Genomic DNA, 25,419 nt, shown 5'->3' with positions numbered 1-25,419 from the left:
ACCGGTTCCTTTGGTAAAGTTCTTTGTTCTCTACCTAGAACGTCGGGCCCTTCGGTGGCGGGGCTGGAGACCACCTACTCTGGGGGGAACGGCTTCTCCACCTCGTACAACAGCCAGCGCTGGCTCAACCTCTACCTGTCGGCCTGCAAGCTGCTGGACCTGGCCCTGGCCCTGCCCTCCGAGAGCCTGCCGCAGTTCCAGATGTCAGTGCAGCATGCATAAGCCGCTTTGCATGGTCCTGCTTATGGGAAGATAAAAACAGAGGGAATTTGAAGTAGTGTTTGGGGGGGGGGGGGAAATCTGTTGGTTTTGTTTTTCACGAGGGGATGTACCAAAGGGTTATTATTGAGTCACAGACATAAAAGAGAAGTGATAATGTTTTTGATCATTTGTGCTAATCTTCATCTGCATTTACTCCTGCGTTCATTGGCTGTGAAACTAGTCAACCTTTTTGTACGTGTGGGTTGGGATCAGAATCACTGCGATGTCGGCAGTGTGCATGCTTGTTGTGTTCAGTAAGGATGGACTTGCCTGCGGAGCTATCGGGATGAGCTCCAGATCATTGTGTTGAGGGTTGTGTTTGACGCCGTCTCTGGTCTCTCTTTCGGCCCGGTCTCTACCCAGGTACCGCTGGGCCTTCATCCCAGAGGCCTCTGACGACTCCGGGCTAGAAGTGAGGCGCCAGGGGACCCACCAGAGAGAGTTTAAGCCCTACGTGGTCCGACTGGCCAAGCTGCTGAGGAAACGGGCCAAGGTAATTCACATTCTGACCTCAGTGGAGGACCGGAACTAGACATGGTTAAGGGGTTGGGCGAATTTTGAAAGTTTTCGGTCAAGTCCCACCAAGGCTTTTTAACAGATGGGGGCGGTCATTTTGTCATTGTTATCATCGGCAACCAAGCGTTTTGTGCGCTGCTTTTTCTTTGCTGACAGCTCTTTTTCTGGGTTTTTGCCTGGATTTGTATTTTTTCTAACCTGTTTTTTACAGGCACAGCAGCATAAGGCTACCGTGACAGCATATGGTAGCGTAAGGCTACATTATGCTACTGATTCTTAAAAAATGTTGGCAGCTCCCCTAGTCACACATCCTATATTGTCTTTGATCTACTGCAGTGTTACTGTACTGAATAGACCTAAAAGGCAAACGTAACATATTTTTGTTACCATTCTGCACTGCCCAGAATAGGCTTGGTACAGAAAGCAGGATTCAGTTGGTTGGTTTAGCAGTGTCGCTATAATGGAGTGCAGTGTAATTCCCTTATTATTCAGTTCGACACAGAAGTGCCGTCAGTAATCAATCCAAGAGTCCCTTTCGTACAATAATTAATTCTAATAATTAATTCTAATAATAATTGCTAAAATTAATTTGAAGAAGTCACTCCAGTACACCCCTCAAAGCACAGGGAGCCCAACCCCCTCACTCCTTCCACCCGATCCTGTGATCCGCAGAAAAACCCGGAGGAGGACTTCTCGATCCGCACCCTCTCCTGGGAGCCGGGCCACCTGCTGCTCACGCTGTACGTGATCCGCAGCATGGACCAGCTGCTGCCCTTCTTCAACCTGCTCAGCCAGGTCTTCAATTGTAAGTCCGGGAGCCGCCTTGGTCCGGCCTGCGGCCGCCCAGCACCGGGCGAGGGAGACTTTCCGGGTCAAAAGGACGCTGGCCACAAGCTAGAGAGCCAGAAGGTGTTCTGGAGCCGCGCCCGGCAGAACATCGAGGAGATGGTGGAGAAGGACTTCCTGGAGGGACTGATCAAGACGTGAGAAGGGCCACAAAGAGAAAGGAGTATTTAAAAAACATATGTATATCACGGGGGGAGGGGATGGGTTATACGGATCAACACTAGTGAAACACCTCAGTCTGTACAGATAGATATGGGTAAACTAAGGGAGAAAAAAAAACATAATCAAGTTTGTAGATTTTTTTTTGTATTTCTAATGACTTTTACTTCTTAAATGCTATTTAATTTTAATTATTTGTATATACAGAGATGCTTTGATGACTGACTTTAACATTTGTGAGTTTGAGTTATTTTGGAAAATGTAAAGATGCTGTGCCATTCCATATCAATGTGACTTAATAAAATAAATGCTTTCAAATTGTGAGGCTTTGGTGTGCATTCAGTGTCTGCAGGACTAACTGACTACAAGCTTTAATGGAGGATAATTTATTTTTCGTCTTTTTATATCTAAAACGAACCACTATAAAACTGCTTGGTGTAGTACTGCTGGTTCACGCTACCTAACTACTGTCATCAATTTGGGTTTAGTGGCTACATGGAAGAAATAGTCCCCGGTTGTAAATTCAGAACCCTGGACAGCGACCATCTGGCTCCGCTGGAGCGCCCGTATGCCTACTGTGGTTCTATCCTAGGCATCGGCATTACTCAATTCTGTAATGCTAGACATCACCCACTATCTAGGTTACTTTATTTGTTATTCATTGAACATTGGCTATTTATTTATTTTTTAAAAAGGGAGGGATCTAACGCAGTAGGAGATCTACTGACACGTTACACAGCGTGAGCTTTAGCCTATTATAGGAAAATGAAACCAGAACCTCGTTGCTTAAAGTTTTATTTAAATAAAATCTCAAATAGGGTTTGAGCGCTTGATTGCTATCGTGACCTTCATAACATGTACTGAGCCTCTACCAAAACCGGCTTACCCCCACCCCTACATTCTGGGTGGGCTTGCCCATTGGCTGATTCGTGCTTCACGTTTATGACGTCAAGAAGATCTTTTGCGTGGTTGGCTGTTTCGTTCCCGCGAGAAGTGCAGAAAAAGACGCAGTTCGGGTTGATGACGTAGAGGAATATGTGTTGGCAGTCGCGTGTCACCTGACTTCGACGAGAGGGGCGGGGATAGATAGATAGAATAAATAAATTAATAAGTGAGAGGAAGCGAGTCAAGTAAAAAAAAAAAAACGCCACCATCCCCCGATCCCGTTTGAAATACTGTCGGTGGTTGGTTTGAATTGGTGGCTCCTGGAAGGACACGATCTGTGGGGATAAACATTGTAGATGGGGGATGCTGCAAACCAGGGACCCTATCCGTCTCTCCATCCAAGCTCACCACAAAACGGGTCGCAGTGAGGAGGATTAGGAAGGTGGAGGATAATCGAGCATCACTGGAGGACCAGGGAACACTCTCCACATATGAACGTCCGTTAGAATACAGTAAGCATACAGCACAGCCTGCACGGAAACATAAGACAGTAGGATAGATTTTTTTTGAGTATGCTGTGAAAAAATATTCCAAATCAGCCTTTTCTGTTTTTCCCAAACGGGGTTACCACGAAGGAAATTTAACATGCCTGATTTCCTACTACAACCAGCCAATGATTGTTCCAGAAGGACATGAGCAATTCGTCACAAAACATTCCCTTATTGCGATCGTATAGAGATACCCTCTTTCTAATGATACCTGGGACACTCTGGGTCAAGTCAACCTAATTAAAGCGACGGTTAACATTACACGCCGTAAAGATAGAAACTAGTTAATTAAGGTCTTATTTTTCTTTTTCTTTTTCAAGCTTCTTATATAGTATTAAGTACATAGTATATAGTATACATAGTAGTAGGCCTGCCTCTCTCAGTGGGTACGTGGAGGGAACCTGGGAGGACGTTCTTTGGGGGGGGTGGGGGGGGGACCGTATTTGACGTTGCTTCTCGAGGTTCGTAACGCCGGGGAGAGAAGATGTCGGGCCAGACACTGACCGACCGCATTGCCGCGGCCCAGTACACGTTGACGGGCTCCGAGGTGTGCCGAGCTGTATGCAAGGCTACCACACACGAACAGACTGCACCAAAAAAGAAGCACCTGGAATGTAAGTATGAATGCCCTTCCATCCTTTATCCGAACCCCTCCACCTTCTCCACCTCCTACTCCTCTGTTCCCTCTGACAGCCAGCCCCCCGTGGATACCATGCAAGTTACACACTCGCCACTGTGTGCCTGGGTGTGTGTGTGTGTGTGTGTGTGTGTGTGTGTGTGTGTGTGTGTGTGTGTGTGTGTGTGTGTGTGTGTGTGTGTGTGTGTGTGTGTGTGTGTGTGTGCCTGGGGGGGGGGGGGGGGGGGGATGTGTGTGTGTCTCTGCGTGCATGTGTGTAATACAATTAATGGACATTTTCGAGTTAAATTTAATCAACGAAAAACAGACCTGATGTGAAACAGAGGAACAGGACACTTAATAATCATGAGATCGTTTTTGGCATTCCCTTCTCGTTTCCAGGTTGACTCACAGGCTGCTTAATGAGTTGGTTCCTGCTTCAGACCCGGCAGGGAATACACAGCCAGGGCTGATGTAGGTGTAGCTGCCTCAAATGCTACTCCACATGCACATCCAACCAGTTGATGTGCAGGGAGCTACCATCTGTCCAGAACGGATGGTATAGGATAACGTTTTCTTTGAACGCTTCTAAAACTACACACAGATGGTTGGCAACCATAATGCAAGTCAAACTCATACCTGATGTACAGTATGGGCAGTTGGAATCCATACCCTAATTGTTGTGTGTATGTGTGTTTGACATGTGGGCGTGGCGCAACGTGTGTGTGTGTGTGTGTGTGTGTGTGTGTGTGTGTGTGTGTGTGTGTGTGTGTGTGTGTGTGTGTGTGTGTGTGTGTGTGTGTGTGTGTGTGTGTGTGTGTGTGTGTGTGTGTGTGTGTGTGTGTGTGTGTGTGTGTGTGTTTGACCGTAATGTATTTGTACATTGCTGAATGTGAATGCTCTAAACTCTTTTAAAGATCCTGCAATTCCTTACCATCCTTATCACATGACCTGTTGACCAGCATCATGTTATCTTACCATCGCTTGTGGCAGGTGGACTCCTGTCTTACAGTGCCCCACTGAGAGTTTTCTATTCAGTCTTTAGGCTGAATATAGATTTAGAGAGGCTGTCTGATAAGAAGAAGAGCAGTGATGAAATGCTGGAACAGGTCCTCTGGTGAGATACTCAGCATATCTTACAGCTTCCACTAGTGTTGAGGACATCCATATACAAGCCAAAAGTCTGTCACGTTGAAATATCAATCCTCTCCTATAACCACAAACACTCTGTATTACTGATCGTGATTACACCCGCCCATGGATTTCACAAGAGCCTCTGGCGTCTGTGCTCTCTGTGTTAACACATTCAAATAGTTCACAGCCCAATCCATTCTGCATGCTATAGTACTGCAACTGAACGGTTTACCATAACTTAACAATAGTTTAGACTTTAAGGAGGTTCACTGGACTGAGGAAGACAATTTCTGACAGACCCAGCCTCTTTATCACACCGTCGGCAGTGATTGGATAACGTGACTGGTTGTGTTTTTGATAAGAGGTTGTGTGAATTGCAAGGTGATATACTAGCATAATTACACCTGGAAATGCAGTTTTGAGTATAGGTATGTCCTCCGAATTACAAACTGCAGTGGGTCTGGAACCTCTCCGTTCATTTTCGATTTTGTCAAGGGGTGTCACCAACAGGCACAGATCAAAATGCCTCTGGCAGCCAAATGGATAGGCCTACGACCAATCACAGCAGTGAAACGGGTGACGCAGCACTGAGCGACGAAAACATTGTAAACAGAGAAGAGCTGCCACTACATCGGCGGCAGCCAGCTTTGTCGAAAATGCCTCTACGGCCCTCCCATGCAACATCATCGTATTTATCCCGCCTCATATTAGATAAACGGTTGTGATTGGTCGGCCTATCTCATACTGGGTGGAAATACTTTTTTGTATGAGGGGGAGAGTGAATGAGCTAGCAAGATTCGTCTGGCTAATTTAGCCTCGGTGCTATAGAGTGGATTTTGACTCTCAATATGAGGGATATAGGAGCATTGGCAAGAATTCAATCTTAAAGGTGTGTGTGTCTGTGTGTGTGTGTGTGTGTGTGTGTGTGTGTGTGTCTGAAAGTGTGTCTGTGTGTATGGTAGGGAGGGAGATGGGGTAATTTCCCACCTGTTTATCATGGTTTTAATCATTCGCAAACCTACTAGCCGAGGATGTGTCAGCATTTATTTTGCATCTCAAAGTGCATATTAAGTAGCTCCTCCCTTCTCCCACGGCGATTGGCAAGCTACAGCAGTCAGCCATTTTTACACAATCAGTCTTGAGTCTGGTGTCAACGAGTTCACCTGCTAGACTGAAGACATTCCCATCAGTGGGGTTCCTGTTAAAAGGATTCAAAGTGGATTCAGTCGACGATGTGTAGTTCCGTACAGATTACTTAACTTTTTATGTTTGGACGTTCATTCTTTTTATTCATAACTTGTCTGTGTGACCTTCATGTTTGTATTTAGAGGTCAGAAAACGAGGGTGCCGTCTAGTTCAATATGGACCACATCGTAGAATCACCACCAATGAACTGCTCAGTGTAGGCCTACCTTAGTGGTCACATAGGGTGTGCTTCATGGCAGCTAAGGAATAATGCCTTTCTTTACAGTATACTTTATAAGGTAAAGAAATACCTAAATGAATTAAACAGTGACTGTTAAGCCGCTTGTATCTATAGTTTGTTGGAAGGATACAGCTATTGTTGAGGTTTACTTCTGAGTTACTACAGTCGTGGATTTATTTTCTGTTGCTGTATTGATCTTTGGGAAATTCACCCTGCCTTTCTCCTCCAAGAGAAAGTGCCCTGTGGAGGAGATGATGTCACTTTAGTTTCAAATGAGATTACATTATGGTCTGAGCTGGGTTGACAGCGACCCTCCATACAAATTAAAAATTACAAAGTGACGTCAATAAAATCTAAGTAGTTGTTTGGTGTCTATCCAAACCCTACATTTTCATATTTCGTATTCATTTCATTTTTGGATGCCAAAAGTTCTGGCCTGGATAGAGATCTGAGGACAGGGAGCCAGCCCGAGATCCATCACACGGTAGGGTACAGTAGCAGCACTTTGGGTGACTGCCAAAGGAAGAATGCACCCCATGACCCATCCCATGCCCTCCTCTATGGCCAATCAGACCGTTCTTCTTAAGCTCCCTTGTGAACTCTGTGGCCTAGCTGCCCTCACCGTAAAGGGAGCCATCATTTAATGTGAAAGGTTAACATTCCCAAAGGTTGGGCCTGTTTTTTGCTTGTTTTTTGTATGGTTGATAACCCCTGTTGCTTTCCTCTTTTCCCGTTCCGGCAACCCTTCTCTTGCTAGCACAACCTTCAGAGGGACCCACTCTGCATGGTCATCATCTGCATCATCACCATCATCCTCTTCATCCTGTTCTTGTTCCTGTGCTTGTCTGTGATGACAATTCTGATTCACAGACAGGGCTTAACACCTATCATTGTGTGCATGTGGAAGAGTGGGAGTGGGAGTGTGTACAATACAGAGCCAAGGAAGGGAAGCTGGTTAGCATTAGCCATGGGTGCAATCTCATCCCGCATACGATGGATCACTGAAACAGGAATGCATTCATTAATGCAAAGCACCAAAGCATTGTCGCCAGCGATGATATGACCCGAAGCGTTTGATCGTCAGCCTGAGCATTCACACCAGCCCTGAGCTAATTATTTACTGCTCACATTACGAGACTGTCAGTCGCCCGTGACAAGCCCTTCCATTCAGGACAATCGGTGTCTGTTTTTCCACAATGACCCGGTGAAACATGAATCGGTGTGGGTTAATTTACCTCACCTTACTTTTGTTCTTCTTTGGGGCCCCACCAGCAACCAAGTTGAAACATACCTAGACATACTTCTACAATGACAAACAACCCTTACAGATAAAGTGAAGGCCTATCCTGTGATAATTATGCAATTAGCCAAGTCAATGGACTACTAATGGTCTAGTTTACTTGCCGTTGTAAATTACCTTCATTACTAACTGATTATGTCTATCACAACCGTCATCACTTCATCATCATCACCGGCATCATCACTTCATCCTCCCCTAACATTATTGACAACGCTATGTTGCTGCAAATTTGCCCATATTTCTCTGGCTATGATTGCATACCCTTACGACTTACCGTGGTACCTCTGAGCACATGGCCCCCTGGGCAGACAGTGGCGAAGGGCCTTGTCTGCACCCAGGCCGGGTATCAATAATGCAGGAAGGTCTAGGGTTTCCTGCTGTTTAATCAGTCGATTCAACTTCTGATCTCTGCCTCGCGACAGGGTTGCCTCTTTGCCAGGGAGCTCAATCACTGTGTGAAAAGTTCTCTCTATTTTGTGCTGCGGCAGTGCATCGCTGTGCTGTAAACATCCAACAGTGCATCGCTGTGCTGTAAACACGAGTGTCAGCATTAACGCTCCTTGGCGAGACTTGTTTCCTTTTTGTCAAGGGCACTCGCAAATCGAGAAATCAAATAGAAAAAAGAATACTATAGTAGAAGAAGAAGCAAACTTAAAATGAGGATAAAGACAGATTCTGCTGTTTAAAAAAAGTAGGAGGGATCAGTCAGGAAAAAAGAAAGAAAGAGTTGCGCGACATAAACAGACCATGAAGGCCCGTTGTATTCACACTGTGATGGCACAGTCTCACCGGATACTACAGTCTCAGAGGGCTGTGGGCACACAGGAGATGTCACCTCAGGCGCACACCATGCTTGGCCCAGGCGCCGCACGTGAGGCTCGTGGCTCCCTTGGCGGGGCATGAGAATCTTGCGACACCCTTGCAACACCCTAGGTGCCGGCAAGGCAGGGGAGGCTCCCACCTCACTAGACCCAAGCATGGCACTGGAGGATGGCAACCCACCCTAGGCTCCGTCACGGCATGGAAGGCTCACACGGCTCTAATGCGCACAGGCACAGAATTGGAAGCTCGCACCACCTTAGGGCTTAGGGCTAGGGATTGCTAGCACTCCGGGCTACAACATTTGGTGGGAGGAGATGGTGGAAAACTATCAAGAGTTGATGAGTGACGGAGAATACTCATCAACTCAAAAGGATTACGAGGATATTTGCTAGCAAAGGAAGCAAGCTGGCTTATTGAAGGCTTATGTGGCTGCTATGTGCTGTGAGTAAAGAGCACAGTAAGATAGCAGAGGATATTTCATAGTTTTGACATTGCCTCTGCCCTGCAGTAAACTAAAATAAATGTGATATTCTATCCTGAAATGAGAGGAACAAAGGATGTGATGGACTTCCCTGCTTCAACAGTAACCCTATTAGTAACAGCAGTAGTCATTAAAGCAGCATCGATAGCACTAGATGTAGCTGTAGACATAGCACTAGATGTAGCTGTAAACGCAGCACTAGATGTAGCTATAGCACTAGATGTAGCTGTAGCACTAGATGTAGCTGTAAACATAGCACTAGATGTAGCTGTAAACGTAGCACTAGATGTAGCTGTAGCTATAGCACTAGATGTAGCTGTAGACATAGCACTAGATGTAGCTGTAAACATAGCACTAGATATGGTTGTAGCTATAGCAGTAGATGCATTTGTAGCCAAAGCACGAGCTGTAGCAGTAAACATAGCACTAGATGCAGTTGTAGCGATAGCACTAGTCTCAGAAATAGGAGCAGCATTTGCAGCTGTGGTTGTAGCAGTAGCTGTAGCTTAAAGCTGTAGCAATAGCCCTACTAGATGTAGCCATACTAGTAGTGTAGTGTTTCCCCTACGAAAAATACTGACTGCAAAATAGTGCTCTGCTATAGAAGAATAAAAAAACACATGATGATGATGTAGGTGGCATAAGCTCATGAATGTCTTTGGACTGTATGTAGGAGCCGTAAAGAGTGAAATTAACACATACGTGACCCTATCAAAAAGAAGGAGCCTACATCTTTGATTGTGTTGGCTCGATGCAACAGTGTTATCAAACCCGGACAATGGTAAGTCTACACCTTGCAGACCGACAACTAACATTAATGCCAAATAAATGCCTGCTATTTCTAGTTATGTTATATTGTTATATATGGGACTGCCTCACATATACAGTAGCCCTACTGGCATCAGTGATCACATTCATCCTCTGCATCCGCTCAAATCACAATTGTGCACGCCCACATCAGCTACGTGCACGTCACATATGCAACGTGCATGGCCACATCTGCAACGTGCACGGCCATATCAGCACCTAAAGCCCACATCAGCACCTAATGCTCCCTACAGCAACGTGCACGCCCACAACAGCAACGACCAAGACCACCATCAGCACCGTGCACGACCAACATCAGCACCGCCCACTCCCACACCAGAACCGTGTATGCCCCACATCAGCACTGTGATCACACACATCAGCACTGTGATCATCATCACACACATCAGCACTGTGCACGCGCACATCAACAAAGTGCACATCACACACAGCTCAGCCAGGTTGCTGGAAAATATGCATAGGGAAAAGACTGAGTCATTAGCTACAGTAGTAACATTAGCTACAGGCGTAGCTTACACACTTAGCGTAGCTTGCGTCATAAACCCAGTAGCAGCAGAAGATCATATGGCCACGTGTCTTCCTGCCTCTCTGGTCTTTGCATTGTAGTGTTCCTCTGCTTTACTGTTGCACTGGCTCTCTGGATGGGTAATTATGAGTAATTTCCCCCCCCCCGGCAGCATCTGTGTGCTGCTCAAGGGGGGAGAAGAGCTATATATAAACATGGTGCTTTCACTGTTCATTCATCTGAGTTCCAACAATTCCCCCCCCCCCCTTCCCAATGGCATGGCTGCATGTCATTATGTGCTGCATGGCTGCATGTCATCATGTGCTGCATGGCTGCATGGTTGCACGGCTGCATGGATGCGTGACTGGATGGATGCATGGCTACATGGCTACATGGCTACATAGGTGGGGCTTGAGCTTTGCACACACGCACACCATAAGATGTATGCCATTCAATTATAATATTCTTTATCTGCAATCCAAATAAGCATTGACAGAAATACGTATACAATTAAAAGATGTGGATTAGTGTGTCACACAAAAAATGTTAAGATAACATATGCCTGGCTTCAAATTGATATAAAGTAGTCAGCCAGGTACTTATCTAGCATTTTTCTTATGGGTACTATCATATCCTTAAAGAATCGATGTTCCATAATTGCCACCGAACCTGCTCGACAGTGGAATGGCTCACTCTGCGTTTGGCTTTTGTTTCTACTGCGTGAGGACTTTGGCTGCGGCCATTTAGCTTTTGTCTGTGATTCACCACCGGCATTGTGACCACATCATTCCTGTCTGCTTGTCCGGAATACAAAATGTACTTTACTTTACGGAATCCTTGAGTTCCAATGACTAAGTGTGATAGATGGTTGCCCAGGCAACCATCTTGGCACGTCCTCACTGGTACTCTGGTGTGTACGACAGTCTCAACAGATTCTGCTGTCTCCGTTCTTGTGCCTGTGGCTGTTGAGGAGTGTCATGTGGGGATGTGCACTTGCTCAGTGAATCGTCTCCTGTTTCTTGGTTTTGATATCGGTTACTCATTTGTAAATGTGCGATAACGGTGCACTATCTGCAATCGATGACCCTTCCCCCTTCCCCTTCTTCAGGGTCTTGGTCTTACTCCACATACTACTATATACAAGGTATATAATGACAGGGTATATAATGACAGCCTCTGTAAGGTTCTATATAAATAAGGCATTACTTACTCACAAGTCTTTTTGGGTTAAAGGATCTTCGTAATGACCAAATGTGATTATGTGGTTGTGCAGTAATGTAAGTTACAGCTTCTTTTGTTGTGGATGAGCATTGGTCATGGGTTTGGTTCGGGTTAGAATGTGACCCTGTTACTTCACTCAAGTCTGCTGTTTTGGGTTCTTCTTCCCCACTGATGCATTCGGAAATGGTTGATCACACAGTGCTTTTCTATGTTCATCAGATCGGGAGGGGATCAGCCTGTCACTGGGTCTCTCGGTGTTGCACCTGGCTGGCGGTCTCTCCATGCGTTGGCGTATAGGCCTGCATCTCATTTCCTTCCCCGAACCAAGAGATGCTGGCTCTGGTCAGCAGTGGGAGAGGAGGTTGTGACAGCATGATGATGTCAGCATGACTTTTCATATGCTTTTCTGTGGGAGTTTCATATGTTGTTTTCTGTGTGTCATGACTCACAGAAAAAACAAACATTGTGATGAATATATTGTACTAAATCTCTCTCTCTCTCTCTACCTAAGGGAATAGGTGTACAAACATTTGGGCATTTGTCTATTTTGCAGTCCCAGTTATAGCTACTTTAGTCTGGTCTTCAGCCAGAATCCCTGTAATGAGGAATGCTGGTTATATTGAAGCCTATACACAGTGTGACAGTATGTATGTCTGATTGCTTGATTGCATACAGAGAGAGTACAGGAAATCACACTGCCAGGGTTACGGGTTTGATTCCCATTTCCCACGCTAACACCACCCATGCTAAGACTATGTAAACATAGAGCTCACCGAGTGGGGATAGCATGTATTAAAATGGTGACAGTTTGAGTGTGGTAGACTATCTATTTATAACTCCTCTATGCTGCAGTTAAACACACGTGCACACACGGGGCTGTGACACACACATCATGCTAGGACGTGGCCCTTCTCCTTCCCGCTTTGCTGCACAATGATGCCTCAGGTACTCTAGCTCTCTCTTCGTCAGCCTCTCTCTCTCTCTCTGCCTCTTTCTCTGCCTCTCTCTCCCTCTCTCTTAGCCTTGCTCTCTCTTGCTCTCTCTCTCTCTCTTTGCTTGCTCTCTCACTCTCGCTCTCTCTCTCTCCTCTGTAGAACAACAGATCATGTTAGAGATTGTCGTTCTCCCTGGGATGCATGACCTTGTGTCGGCGGGCCTTAAATATGTGTGGGCGGCACTACAAATTCTGTAAAGGACACTCAAGGAGAAACACGACATTATACCGTTTTATAAATATCAGATACCACCCTCAATCCAAATATAATATAATATATCAGCAAAACAGCAAATGTTGCTTGCCGTTTAGTTTGTGATAGGTGTGTGTGTTGGACTTTGGCGATTGGTAATCTCTCGCTGTTGAACCCACGGCTATTTCTATCACTTAATGTCAATCATAAGACTGCAACAGCCGGGCTTGACCAAGACTGAACTATAATGCATTATACCACAGCATTGGTTAATACTTAATCCTGATTGTTTCAAAAAATTTAAACTGTGCAAGCTGAAGTCAATACACAAATTACATTATAGAGGAAAGTTACTAATATTTTATGTATTATGTTTCATTGTAAGTAACTGTGGTGTAAGCATAATATACCACAACCGGTTATTGGTACATAGTGTTCGTTAGTGTTATCCTGCTTTGCCTCGGTATAAGCACAATAAACCACGAACCGTTATTGGGACATAATGTAATTTAGCGGTACTTTAAATCTCCATCGCGTCACATGGTTCAGCTTGAGATCTTTGCAAACATAATTTTAAGACCAAGCTGGTGGAGGAATTCATTTTCCATTAAAATTAGATTGTTATTATTTAGGTTAAATTATGGTTGTTTGTTTGTTTGTTGTCATAAGGTTAGTTTGCTGTCTGTGTGTCTCCGGGATTATCCTTAATATTGTGTGTGTGTGTGTGTGTGTGTGTGTGTGTGTGTGTGTGTGTGTGTGTGTGTGTGTGTGTGTGTGTGTGTGTGTGTGTGTGTGTGTGTGTGTGTGTGTGTACAGATCATAGTTTGTGCTTCTGAGTTCTCGTTCCTAGAAATCGTATAGCAATGGTAGATGTCGAGTAGATGAAGTGGGCGGTGGTAGATGGATGGATGGATGGTTGCTCAGAATGACTGAAAGATGGATGGATGGAAGGATGGAAGGGGAGGAGAGTGCACTGTGGAGTGCATGGTTGCTTGTCCTTGTTCTTCTTACTTGTCCACATCTCTATCATCATCATCTACGTTGTCATAACATTGACCGTTTTTTTTTACGTTTTTTCTTTTTATAAAATATGCATAGAATAACAACCATATTCAAAAGACAAGACTGAGATGCAGATCTAAAGAAGACTTGCCTTTCAAGATGTACTTCTAGAAGCTGCTTAAAACAATCCAAAGATTCAGCGAATCTGATAGATGGGGGAAGATGGTTCCGGAGAGTTGAGGCTAAAATTGAAGAAGTCACCTTCAGTTTTGCGATTGGAGCGAGGGATGTATACACAGGTCAATGTGTGTAATTAACACAATTACATAAGACTAATGTCATTGTGTTAAACGTTTATCTCCTGTGCCAACTCGTTGAGGACGGGATCCATCCAGGCGTGTGTCCCCTTTGGCCGCAGCAGTTACGACTGAAAGGACCTAAATGTCTCAACCAAAGTGACAGATGGGTATGGACACGTACGTGTATTGGTAATGACGGACGCTATTATACCCGTGAGGAAAAATCAATAGCAATCTCCTCTGTCTGGCCTTGTGCCTGGGCAGTGTATGGAACAGATCGGGGCGTGGCACGGCTAACAGGACAGAGAGACTTGACCACCGGCACTCCTCTGTGCCCGACTCAGCCGAACCCCAAGCCCTCATGAAACAACTAGAGTCACGGACCGGAGTTCTAAATCTAAACCCACGTCCATTTGCTTTGGTTTTCCTCCTTGTTATCCGCCCCCTCGCTCTGTCCTTCATGACTCCACAGTGGAGGGCTGGGCTGCTGCTGGCGTCGCTGGAGCTTGATGTTGTGATGCGGCGGCAGGGGTCAGGGGGTTTGGTTACATGCCGGGAATCTCTTCGGGTTTTGATCCCTTGTCCATGGGGAGATTATTCAGAGACACTCTGTAGGCAGTTGACGATGGATCAAGCCTGTAGATGGAGGTGTTTTTTCTATTCAATGCTGGCTGTCAGGAAGGAAACATGGCTTGTTATCTCTTTAACCGCATCTCTCTTATCTATTCCTTCAGCTTGCCGCGTGTGTCTCTCTTAGAAGGACAGGGCAGCTTCCCTTCTGACGCACCATGTTGCCCTTACACCTCTCCATCCCTCTCCTTCTCTCCCTGTCCCTCTTATAAACTCCATCCTGGTTAATATGCCTTGTATCTCTCTCCCTCCCTCCATCTCCCTCCCTCTCTTTATTTATCTGCAATGGAATATTCCATTCCCCGTCCATTCGTGACGGGTTTATAGCAAAAAGACTCAATTATGATATTAAGAATTGTACAAACTCATTTGTCGTCTTGCTTAAAATGAAGAAAACTATAATGTTATTTATGTTATGTCTATATGTTATTTTGAATATATCCATGCTATTTGCAAATGCATAGATGTACTTAGAAATGTGCACAGGTCATTAGTGAAAGTGCATTATAGCGCTGTTGGTCACCGCGTACCACCATGTTCTACCCTGGGACCACCATGTTGGACCCTAGGACCACCATGTAGGACCCTGGGACCACCATGTTGGACCCTGGGACCACCATGTAGGACCCTGGGACCACCATGTTGGACCCTGGGACCACCATGTTGGACCCTGGGACCACCATGTTGGACTCTGGGACCACCATGTTGGACCCTGGGACCACCATGTTGGACCCTGGGACCACCATGTTGGACCCTGGGACCACCACGTTGGACCCTGGGACCACCATGTTGGACTCTGAGACCACCATGTTGGACCCTGGGACCACCATGTTGGACCCTAGGACCACCATGTTGGACCCTGGGACCCCCAGTGTGGTATCCTGGGGGGACCCACATGAAAGCATCATTGAGCTGTCTGTCTGACCTGTCCCTGGTAAAGGTAGCCATATGGTGAACTGGCAGTACAAGCCAGAGATAACTGATAGCCTATCTACCAAGTAGTTAATATGTGGAACTAAGGCTGGGGCAACCCATCCTGGCCATGTAAAGGCAGGATGGTAGAGACATTAATATTTTCCCAGGACTACTCAAGCATGAATGAAATATCATCAGATATATTTTTTTGAATGTATTTGGATTTTTTGTTTCACTGATTTTACAAAGTTCAGTACAACATCTGAAAATCAAAGTTTCGTAATCATTCCTAAATACAACCTCAAATCCCAAAGGTATAAAAATCAAAGAAAACGCAATAAAGGTATACGTATACACCCAATAAACACAGCAATGAGTCAGACATTGTACATCTTAACATTATCCTGTGTTCTCCTTCTCTCCTTCCTCCTCCTCCTCCTCCTCCTCCTCCTCCTCCTCGTCCTCCTCAGGTCTGATCCAGGCCACCCAGGAGAACACAGTCATTGTCCCCACAATGGCGGACACGCTGTTGGAGAGGGTGGGCAATGCCAGCTGGGTGGTGGTCTTCAAAGCTCTGATCACCACCCACCACCTTATGGTGCACGGCAACGAGGTGAGCTGGGATTGTGTGTGGATGGTGCATATATACCGGTATGCATACTGCGTGATATGGTGCAAAAATTACGACACCAACAGGAACCTAAATGCCTCCTATTTTATTGGAAGAATGTGTGTAGGAGGAGAGAGTTTAATTATTCCAAAGATTCGTACAAACATTACGATTTAAAGTATTTTCAATTTTCTGCATGCGTCCTTCTTTACCTGTACCTTTTGACCATTGGCATAAGGGATAACAATACAATAGCACACACACACACACACACACACACACACACACACACACACACACACACACACACACACACACACACACACACACACACACACACACGCACACGCACACACACTCCCCAACACAAACACACACACACTGGGAGGAACCAGCAGAATTATCTTCAAAGAATATAGTAACACACTTTACCTCCAGCTTCTCCAGTACTGCTCTGAGCACCGCTGCACTCCTGACCCACTTATTGCCTTGATGACAGCTGTACCAGGGCCGCCTCGGCGGTCCAGACAAACCCTCTCCTCTGCTCTCACATAACTGATACCCGCCCACACACACACACACACACACACACACACACACACACACACACACACACACACACACACACACACACACACACACACACACACACACACACACCCACATAAACACACAGACTCACACACACACACACACACACACACACACACACACACACACACACACACACACACACACACACACACACACACACACACACACACACACACACACACACACACACACGCAAGAGGAGGAGGACTAGAGCAGATTATAGACTAGAGAATGGGATGGTTCAAAGAAATCCAGAGAGAACCGGATCATGTGGAGGAGAGGGATAAGAATGTTCAGAAACAAACAACCATGCAAACAGGCGATGCACAGTGGGAATATGTGAGAGAAAGAGGAAGAACCGATGTATGGAGCACTTTGGCTGAGCACCCAAAGCGTCTTCGGGAGAGAGCTTTAGAAATCCAAAGTATTAGTATGATTATTATTATGGGGGGTCGACCTCTGAATCAGAATAAGGGAGGATGAACAGAGGTGACACTGTGTAAGCTAGAGAGAGAGAGAGAGAGAGAGAGAGAGCGTAGGAGGGAGATAGAAAACATTTCTTACAGATGCTGCTATGGGCAACAGAGCTTAACCCATAATGAGCTTGATTAAACTAGCTATGCCTCGCTCTATTGGTTTGCCATCGTCAAATGCAATCCCCTCTCTTTCACTTGGATAAGACTATATAAATTTGTGTGCAAGTGTGTGGCTCGCCCCCCTTCTCCACTGTCATGGCAGGGACCCATTGCTGTACTGTGAAAGGTAAATAGTAGAGCAAGGGGCTCCAGATGGAGCAGGATTGTTCCCCCCTCTCCCTGTGTCACTGCTGTAATGACACCCTTCTATCAGTGACCAGGGGTAATTGAAGCGCCAGGACGTTCTGTTCCACTCGCCTCCCATGCAACAGGAGTGGGTGTGCTGGCTGTTGACAGCGGTGTTGTGACTGTATGTGTGTAGCTCCACGGTAAGCCTGCCTATAGGGTTGTGCTTGGCGTGGATTTACACTCCATGCATGAAGCCATGTGTCGCTTTGTGTATGTATGGTTGGGTGTTATTAGAGTCCTGCTCTTGAGAGTGGTCCTTGGGGAGGTATTATTATATAGTGAGTGTCGGTACCTATATAATGGCCCAGGGACTTGGCTCTATTGTTGGAGTTCAATGTCTAAGTTGAAACCGTATACCAATGTTAATTCCGTGCCATTTTAGTTCAATCTTGCATTTGTTCATCCTTTTGTTCATCCCGATCATTCACTTAGAAAGTGTTGTAAATATCAAATCTTATTCACTATGAACCTTCAATTTATTTTCAGAGCCCCTTTATTTAAAACGATTGTGTCTGAGCTTGCATATTTGGGGCTGTTGGATAACAGAACCATTAAACATTATGAGCAGTTCATGTGCCTATATCTCCCCCTGTAGCAGAGTGAACTAACCTTGTGTATCTGTGATCTCCAACAGAGGTTCCTCCAGTTCCTGGCCTCCAGAAACACCCTCTTCAACCTCAGCAACTTCCTGGATAAAACTGGTTCACATGGTGAGTAGAGATGCACATATCTGACTGGAGCCTACAGTCCATTCAGCAAGCCTTCATTTTATTTTGACACGTGTACCGTTTAATCTAATATGCATGCTAATGCTCCCGCTCAAACCCTTAACCCTTCTGAGTTCTCTCCATGCATCATTTAATTTGATAAAATCTGATTGGACTACGCTACTTTGTTCCACGATGCTAGACTCGCATGTCTCTAGCACCGTCTACACTTTTCCCCTCTTAAATGTGCTGTGGATACGAAAAAGATTTTGAAAGTAGACAACCTAAAAGAAATCCCCTCCCCTTATGCTCCAAGCCTCGTCACGTTTCTCCACCGTTGAGAAGAGTTGCATTTCACATACCTCTGATTGACCGGCAAGAGGGATTCACCGCCCCAATCACAGAAGAAATTCCCTGTTGGTCAGAAAAAAGGCGGGAGAGGTGTAAATACAGACACAGACTCATTAAACTCTAAACAGATTTTGTCCACTCACATGGCATTTTCACTCATTAGTTGTTAGCTGACAGATGGCTGTGCCAATGACACTCCCATAAATGCTCTTCAATCTCACCCACAGCACCCTTGAGCATTGCCACTTCTGCTCTTTGTCACACCATCCATTCAACAGCTTTTTGTTTGGTTTTTAACTTTATTTATCTCTTCATCCGATGACTCATCTGATTTCTAGACACCAGGCTCTCCCTGCGGCAATGTCAAACGATAATCAGTCGCTCCGTTGTAAATGTATTCATGTTTGTTCGTTGTGGCAGTGCTGCCTTGTTCTCACTTTTGTACCCCCTCCTCCCCCCCAGGCTACGACATGTCCACGTTTATCAGGCGCTACAGCCGCTATCTCAACGAGAAGGCCTTCGCCTACAGACAGATGTCCTTCGACTTCGGCCGAGTGAAGAAGGGGTGTGTGTTGTATTTCATCTCCAGAATTCTCCCTGTGTTATCCTGTTGCATGTGCTTAGAGAGAGAGAGAGAGAGAGAGGGAGAGAGAGGGAGAGAGAGAGAGAGAGAGAGAGAGAGAGAGAGAGAGAGAGAGAGAGAGAGAGAGAGAGAGAGAGAGAGAGAGAGAGAGAGAGAGAGAGAGAGACAGCGAGACAGAGAGACAGAGAGAGACAGAAAGATAATCCCGTGAGAAGGTCTGTCTCTCGGCAACACACTGTCTAGTCTATCTGAACGCGGTTTCTGCCCTCCGCAGCTCCATGCATACTGAGCAGGCTGTTAGTTGTACTTAAAGCCCGGCACGCTCCGTACCTCTGGCACACACAAGGTCAACCTCTACAGAAGTGCAGAACTGAGGTGGATAGAGTTGGGCCATGGTGCTGTGGGCTTGGATAACCCCAGCCCCATCAGTGGTTCGCTGGCATACAGCTAGCATAGAAGAGACTCCATTAACCGGGAAATCGACTGTCTGAATGGGCTGCATTTCTCTAGAGACTTGGAAATCGTTACTTGGAATTTAAGCCTGTGTATCTCAAATGGGAGGACCCTACATTGAAGCCCCTAGGGTTGCTTTTATGTACTGCTGTGGGGGGTTTGTCTTTGGCAAATGCTGGTTCAAGCAATAATGTCATTAACCCCCGTCCCGGGCCTTACGCCATCACATACTTCTCCCTCTCACTTCCTCGCCCCTCTGCCTCTCCTTCCACGGTTCCAGTGCGGACGGAGCCATGAGGACCATGTCCGTGGAGAAGCTGTTGAAAGGGATGCCCACCCTGCAGAGCCAGATAGACGCGCTGATGGAGTTTGACGTGAGTGACAGTAACTATTACGTTGGATCTGAATGGACGTTGTTTCCAATAACATGGGAAAAAATGGTTTTGCGTACAATACTACAAGTCATACTTTGTTATGGCTTGTCAAAGGCTTACAAATGCAACTACACTCTTATGACATCCAACCTCTTGATAGTACTAACTTAAGTTTTTTCGGAAGTCAAATACACATCAGGGGTAAAACTGTCATTGTCAATTCCATAACTCAATGTGCTATCTGTAAACCAAAATCAATTGTGTATATTTATGTCACTCTTCCCCTCACCCTTCACATATCTAGGTCCAGCCAAAAGATATGAACAACGCGGTGATCAACTGCTGCTTTCTGATGCTCTTCAAAGATCTGATCAAGCTGTACGCCTGCTACAACGATGGCATCATCAACCTCCTAGGTGCCCCAGTCACTCTTCTCCCAACAGATTTAAAGAAAAAGTCACTTGGGTTGCAGTTGTAGACACAACAATTTTCTGTTTTGCTTTCCAGAGAAATTCTTCCAGATGAAGAGAAGTCAGTGCAAAGACGGTCTTGAGATCTACAAGAGGTTCCTCACGCGAATGACCCGTGTCTCAGAGTTCTTCAAAGTCGCACAGGTAGGAGCGAAGATTAGTCTCACAAATCAGACATAGTGAACTGGGATTTTTCACTTTCTTTTGCTTCATATTTGTTCTGGACCAATCATGTTGCTGGAGGCGGGGATTTGTAACCTCTGTGAAGGTTTTTAATGAACACCATAAAGACTGGACAAAATCTGTAACATAGTAGGACTGCTGGATGACAAGTTCTGCTGTAAGGATTGCTGGATCCTTGAACAAATGCAGATGGACATTCCAATCATATAACTGTATATAAGCAAAAGTATTGACGAAAACCTTTCTAAAATGCCCGTATCTCTTCTTTTACAGCAAATGGGAATTGACAAGAACGACATACCGGAGCACACTCAGGTACACCCTGCTGTTGATCAGAAAGGCTCAGTTTTGGTTTTCCTTCCTGTTTATATAGTGCACAGTTCTTCCTACTGGCACGACAATGGTATGGTGTTTATTTCTGTCACCTGCTGCATGATTGGATCTTGTCTTAAAACAAAATCCTGTTAAAAACCCTTTTCAGCGGTGCTTACTAATAGGCCCCGCCTCAGCGAAACAAAAGCAATAACCAGGCATGAATCAAATCATCACAGCACGTGGGAGGTAGGGGGGAGAGGGGGGTCCCCAATGGATCCCCACTTCCTCCTGCGGCCCATGAGTTGTGCCGTCTGTCCCTGAGAGATGACACATCTTCTGCCAACTTCTCCTTCTTATTTGCAGAGATGCAGATTGATCGTACAGGCTGAGCGTGTGAGTAGCGTCTAGCGCACAGTGTGTGCTAGCCTTGCGCGGGAGGGAGCTGCCAGCAAAGCTAATGCGGGAGACATGAACATTTGAGGACTTGAGTGTTGAGCGCAACTGAATTGGGAGTGCGCTATGCGGTTGGTGGGTTTGTGAATGCTTAAAGCGCGCAGAAAGCAAACGGACGAAATGCGGACGGGGAGTGAAACGGATGAATGATGCGACTGAGAGGGAAGCAAACAGAGAATCCCAAACAGGATATTAGCTATTCAGCTGCCGCGTGAGCATCTGCTTTCTACGGATCTGAACTAAACGCAGTTTTATTAGCTTGACGGAAGTGTCTTGTCACCACCGAGGGATTTCATATTCTGCGCATGGAGAGTTTTCATAATGTTTTGTATGTATGTTTTTTTAATGCTATACAGTAGGCTGTATAACAATGGAGCGTTTAATGATGGCCAAATGAATTTCCTACATGGATAATAAAGTTTATCTTGATCTTTACCGTGACCAATTATTTGGTGCATTCAAATACAAATTTGAAAGTGAATGTTTAACACTTCTCATATTGTTATTCAATACAGTATTCCCCAGCCTTCAATATACTAATTACCAATGTAGCATGTATTCCCACATATATATATATTTGAAAATAATGTTCATTAAACAGTGACTGTGTCCGACCCCGATCTGCTTGGTCTGATCCACTGCTCCACTTGTCATGTTGTGGAAACTCTACAGCTAAGATTGGCTTGTGAAACCAAAAGCCCAGCAGTATCGATGACTCGCATTCAGAGCATGCTCTGGTCTTGGGCTGACTTATTTCCACAGAATGAGGTTGAACTATGAGCGGTTAATATGTCCATCTGACCTTTTTCTACGTGTTCATTTCATATTAGAAATAATTTTTGACATTTTGATAAACGTTAAATTAATCCAGTTAGGGTTATAAAGATGCACGACTGGCCTAATACCTAGTCAAATGTAAATCGTGCATCGGATGTAACTGAAGCCTGGGCTGGAGAAGATGGATAATGGATGAGGCCCCAGTGTGTTTGTACAGGGAAGGAGCATGGGGAGGCCACTGTGCTGCTGGGGCTGACTGCATGAACCTGAGCTCTGGTCTCTAGGTGGAGCTTTTGGCAAGTTTCGGAAATGCAATCAACATTTTACTATGTTCTCTGCAAGATCCCGGAAGGATGCCCACATAAGGCTTTGGGGGATGTTAAAATAGAAAAAGTAACGTCATCTGAAGACATGATTTCAATGGAGAGAAAGTTTTGAAAGTCACAGAATTCTGTGCCTTAATTGAATCAGCTTTATCGCTCCGCTTATTAACATCACAGTGTTGGAGGGATGGATTGAGATGATTCAAAGGATAAAGTTTGCTCAGAGGAGCCCACATTACAAATATCCCTGCTCCGTGACAATATTACAAACCAGTCGGTTATTTTCACCTGGAGCAGACCAATTCTGGTCTGATCTCTGTGTGTGCTTATGAATGGACCACAGGGACACATCGTATAATACCTCTGGGCAGGTTTAACAAATGCTCTCTATTCCAGTACAGGCTCCCTGGAGCCTAGTTACCATGGAAGAAACTGCAGTAGGATCAGCATATGAAATAAGTGATGTACTACACCCAGTTCAGGTCCACTTGTCAGAGCTTGGGTCTTGTACCTTCTCAACGGATAGATCAAATAAAACACGGCTCGTTATCTACGAGGAAAAGTATGGCAGTCCGTCTCTGGGTGGTTTGAGTGGGTGTGTTAGGAGTGTGGGTGCTTGATGTTCATTGACGCCACTGCCAACCCACAAGAGTTGTTTGTATTTCTGTGTTCACAATATATAGTCGGACAACGGAGCAAGGAAATAAGTGGCGGTGGAGGATTTAGGGCGGCGTAGTCTAGAAGCAGTTTGTCAGTGCGATCCATTTAACTTCAACACTTTAAAACCCCATTAGCTGGTGGCCGACTGGCAGCAGACCTGCTGTTTTTTCTGTGTTGTTTTTACGGCTGCATGTTTTACGGCGAAAAACTGCCTTTAGCAACTCAGCTGGGGCATGCTGTCACATGTGCATTGTGGATTTCCCATATTTTATTTTGTCCCTTAACAAGGTGTATGTGTAAGTGTGATTAGCCGTTACAAGCCGGTAATCTGCCTCTTCTGACATCACACGTGGGCGTGTCCACCTAGATGTGTGCTGGATGGATCAGTCTACCAGCCTACCCAGTGGGCTGTAGCAAATGTTGCTCAACTATCCGTAATACATCTAGGTGAACACGCCCACTTTTTTCAATAAGTGGGCGGCAGATTTTCAATACGGCTTGGAACGGCTAATCACACACACACACACACACACACACCTGCTGGTATAATATGTCACCTTTAATATTGTCGCCCCCGCCGTGGTCCTCCTGACGGCAGAGAGGTCAGGTGGTGCTCCGTCCCTACACCCCACATACCCTGCCCACTCTCAGGACCTTGGAACCTACCAGTAGCTCCTAGTTACTGCTCCCCCTTTTTTACCTTTCATCACCTCAGTGGACATATCTCCATCTGATCCCAGCTATCCAACAGTGCCTTTGTTTATAGGTAACTGTGTCAGGTGCATCTCCATGTCAATGTTAACTCTCTCATGGGCCTCACTGTGTTCTCGATGGGTTCTACATGTATGGGTTGCATATTTAAGGGCTCTCTCCGCTGTCTGTGTGCTTCTACAGGCCCCACAGAGTCTTCTGGAGTCCTTGGAGACTCATCTCAACACTCTGGAGGGCAAGAAGCCGTGAGTAGACAGTCAAATCACTTCATTTGAGATTCATGTACGCATCATGTGTGTCTGCTGAACATAAATTTGCAGTATTGTCAATAGATTAGATTAGATTAGATTAGATTAGGCTTTATTGATCCTTTTGGGATGACTCCCTCAAGGAAATTGATTGTCCAGTATCTTACAGAAAGAAACACAATATTAAATTATATACAATATAAACAGTAAACAATAATTATAATAATAATATATGTAATAATAATAATAATAATATGATCTATCCTTTATTTTTTTCTACCTTCAGAGAGGACAAGTAAGTTTGTGAATGACGAAACCTATTGATGATCCCGTTAACATTTTACTTTCATGTTAAGATTTTCACTCTAATCCATGGAAGCAATTTGTCTTCATATTGCTGTTTAATGTTGACTGTTGTCAAGACAACAGATCAAGACTAAACAGAACAAGAGGTTCCGTTTAGTTTCTATGATCTTTTGAGTTTGATATTTTGTTGTGCTTTTAAAAGATCATTTATTAACCCTGCAATATGTCTTAACATATTACGATGCATTCCCTTCACATACATGTACTAACAGCTGTTCATCGTTGCCATTGACTTCATGACCATAACCGTAACTTCATACAAAGTCTCCGGGAGCATGTTCCGTCAGATCATGAAACTGTACAGAAAGTAAAGCTTTGCATTAAGTCAGTGGTACTGTCGTCTGTCAAAGTGATTTGGCCACTTAAAGGTCTGATGGTAAGATTTGAGAGAAATAGTGTGGAGGCGAGCGTCAGAGGGCAAGATTGTGAAAATGAACAAGCCAGAAATCATACCCTTCATCTCTCCCCCACATTTGAGATGATAACGCAGAGTGATTACTGTGAACCCCAATGTGATTGACAGGAAAGATGGGTTCCCAAGACCATTAGAAATGAACTGAACTGAACCAGAACTGATATTCTCACAGAGCATTATCCTCACTGTTGCAGCTGAGGGATGACTATACCATTGCAACAGATTACACGAAAATACAGCTCTTAAATCTTACCTACAGCACCTTTAATCCCTTTATTTAACTTTTCCCCCCTCTTTACCTCCCTTAACAATAAAAGCCACAATAAATCCTAAGCTGTTCAACTTTAACTATACTGTTATCCTTTATTTGGCAGGTCACCAAACAAGGTAAGCCGCCTATTTTTCGCATACACTTCAAATG

General features: G+C 45.1%; 2 protein-coding genes across 10 annotated transcripts in view; both read left to right on the top strand.

Moving 5' to 3' along the window:
* dop1a (DOP1 leucine zipper like protein A) overlaps window positions 1–2,106 on the top strand; it is a 28,365-nt gene extending 26,259 nt beyond the window's left edge. For all 7 annotated transcript variants that reach the window (XM_060064892.1, XM_060064891.1, XM_060064890.1 and 4 more), the window contains 3 exons: window positions 39–203; window positions 625–754; window positions 1,450–2,106. In XM_060064892.1, the coding sequence (XP_059920875.1) occupies window positions 39–203; window positions 625–754; window positions 1,450–1,764 (610 nt within the window). In that variant the 3' untranslated portion in view covers window positions 1,765–2,106. The remainder of the gene's footprint in view (window positions 1–38; window positions 204–624; window positions 755–1,449) is intronic.
* A 790-nt stretch (window positions 2,107–2,896) lies between these two features.
* The window catches only part of LOC132467547 (clathrin coat assembly protein AP180-like), a 22,549-nt gene continuing 26 nt past the window's right edge, over window positions 2,897–25,419 (top strand). Inside the window, exons 1-10 of one of the 3 annotated variants that reach the window (XM_060064886.1) lie at window positions 2,897–3,829; window positions 16,052–16,194; window positions 18,244–18,319; window positions 19,130–19,232; window positions 19,984–20,077; window positions 20,382–20,493; window positions 20,585–20,691; window positions 21,004–21,045; window positions 24,153–24,214; window positions 25,373–25,419. The exon at window positions 25,373–25,419 is cut by the window's right edge and continues 26 nt beyond it. In XM_060064886.1, the coding sequence (XP_059920869.1) occupies window positions 3,700–3,829; window positions 16,052–16,194; window positions 18,244–18,319; window positions 19,130–19,232; window positions 19,984–20,077; window positions 20,382–20,493; window positions 20,585–20,691; window positions 21,004–21,045; window positions 24,153–24,214; window positions 25,373–25,419 (916 nt within the window). In that variant the 5' untranslated portion in view covers window positions 2,897–3,699. Of the gene's footprint in view, window positions 3,830–16,051; window positions 16,195–18,243; window positions 18,320–19,129; window positions 19,233–19,983; window positions 20,078–20,381; window positions 20,494–20,584; window positions 20,692–21,003; window positions 21,046–24,152; window positions 24,219–24,503; window positions 24,532–25,372 lie in introns of those variants that run through there. The other 2 variants (XM_060064887.1, XM_060064888.1) reach the window with 2 other exon arrangements.

This window comes from Gadus macrocephalus, chromosome 11, assembly GCF_031168955.1.
Source record: "Gadus macrocephalus chromosome 11, ASM3116895v1".
Lineage (NCBI taxonomy): Eukaryota > Metazoa > Chordata > Actinopteri > Gadiformes > Gadidae > Gadus > Gadus macrocephalus.
Note: the sequence above shows the minus strand (reverse complement) of the source record. Positions and strands in the feature narration are given on the sequence as shown.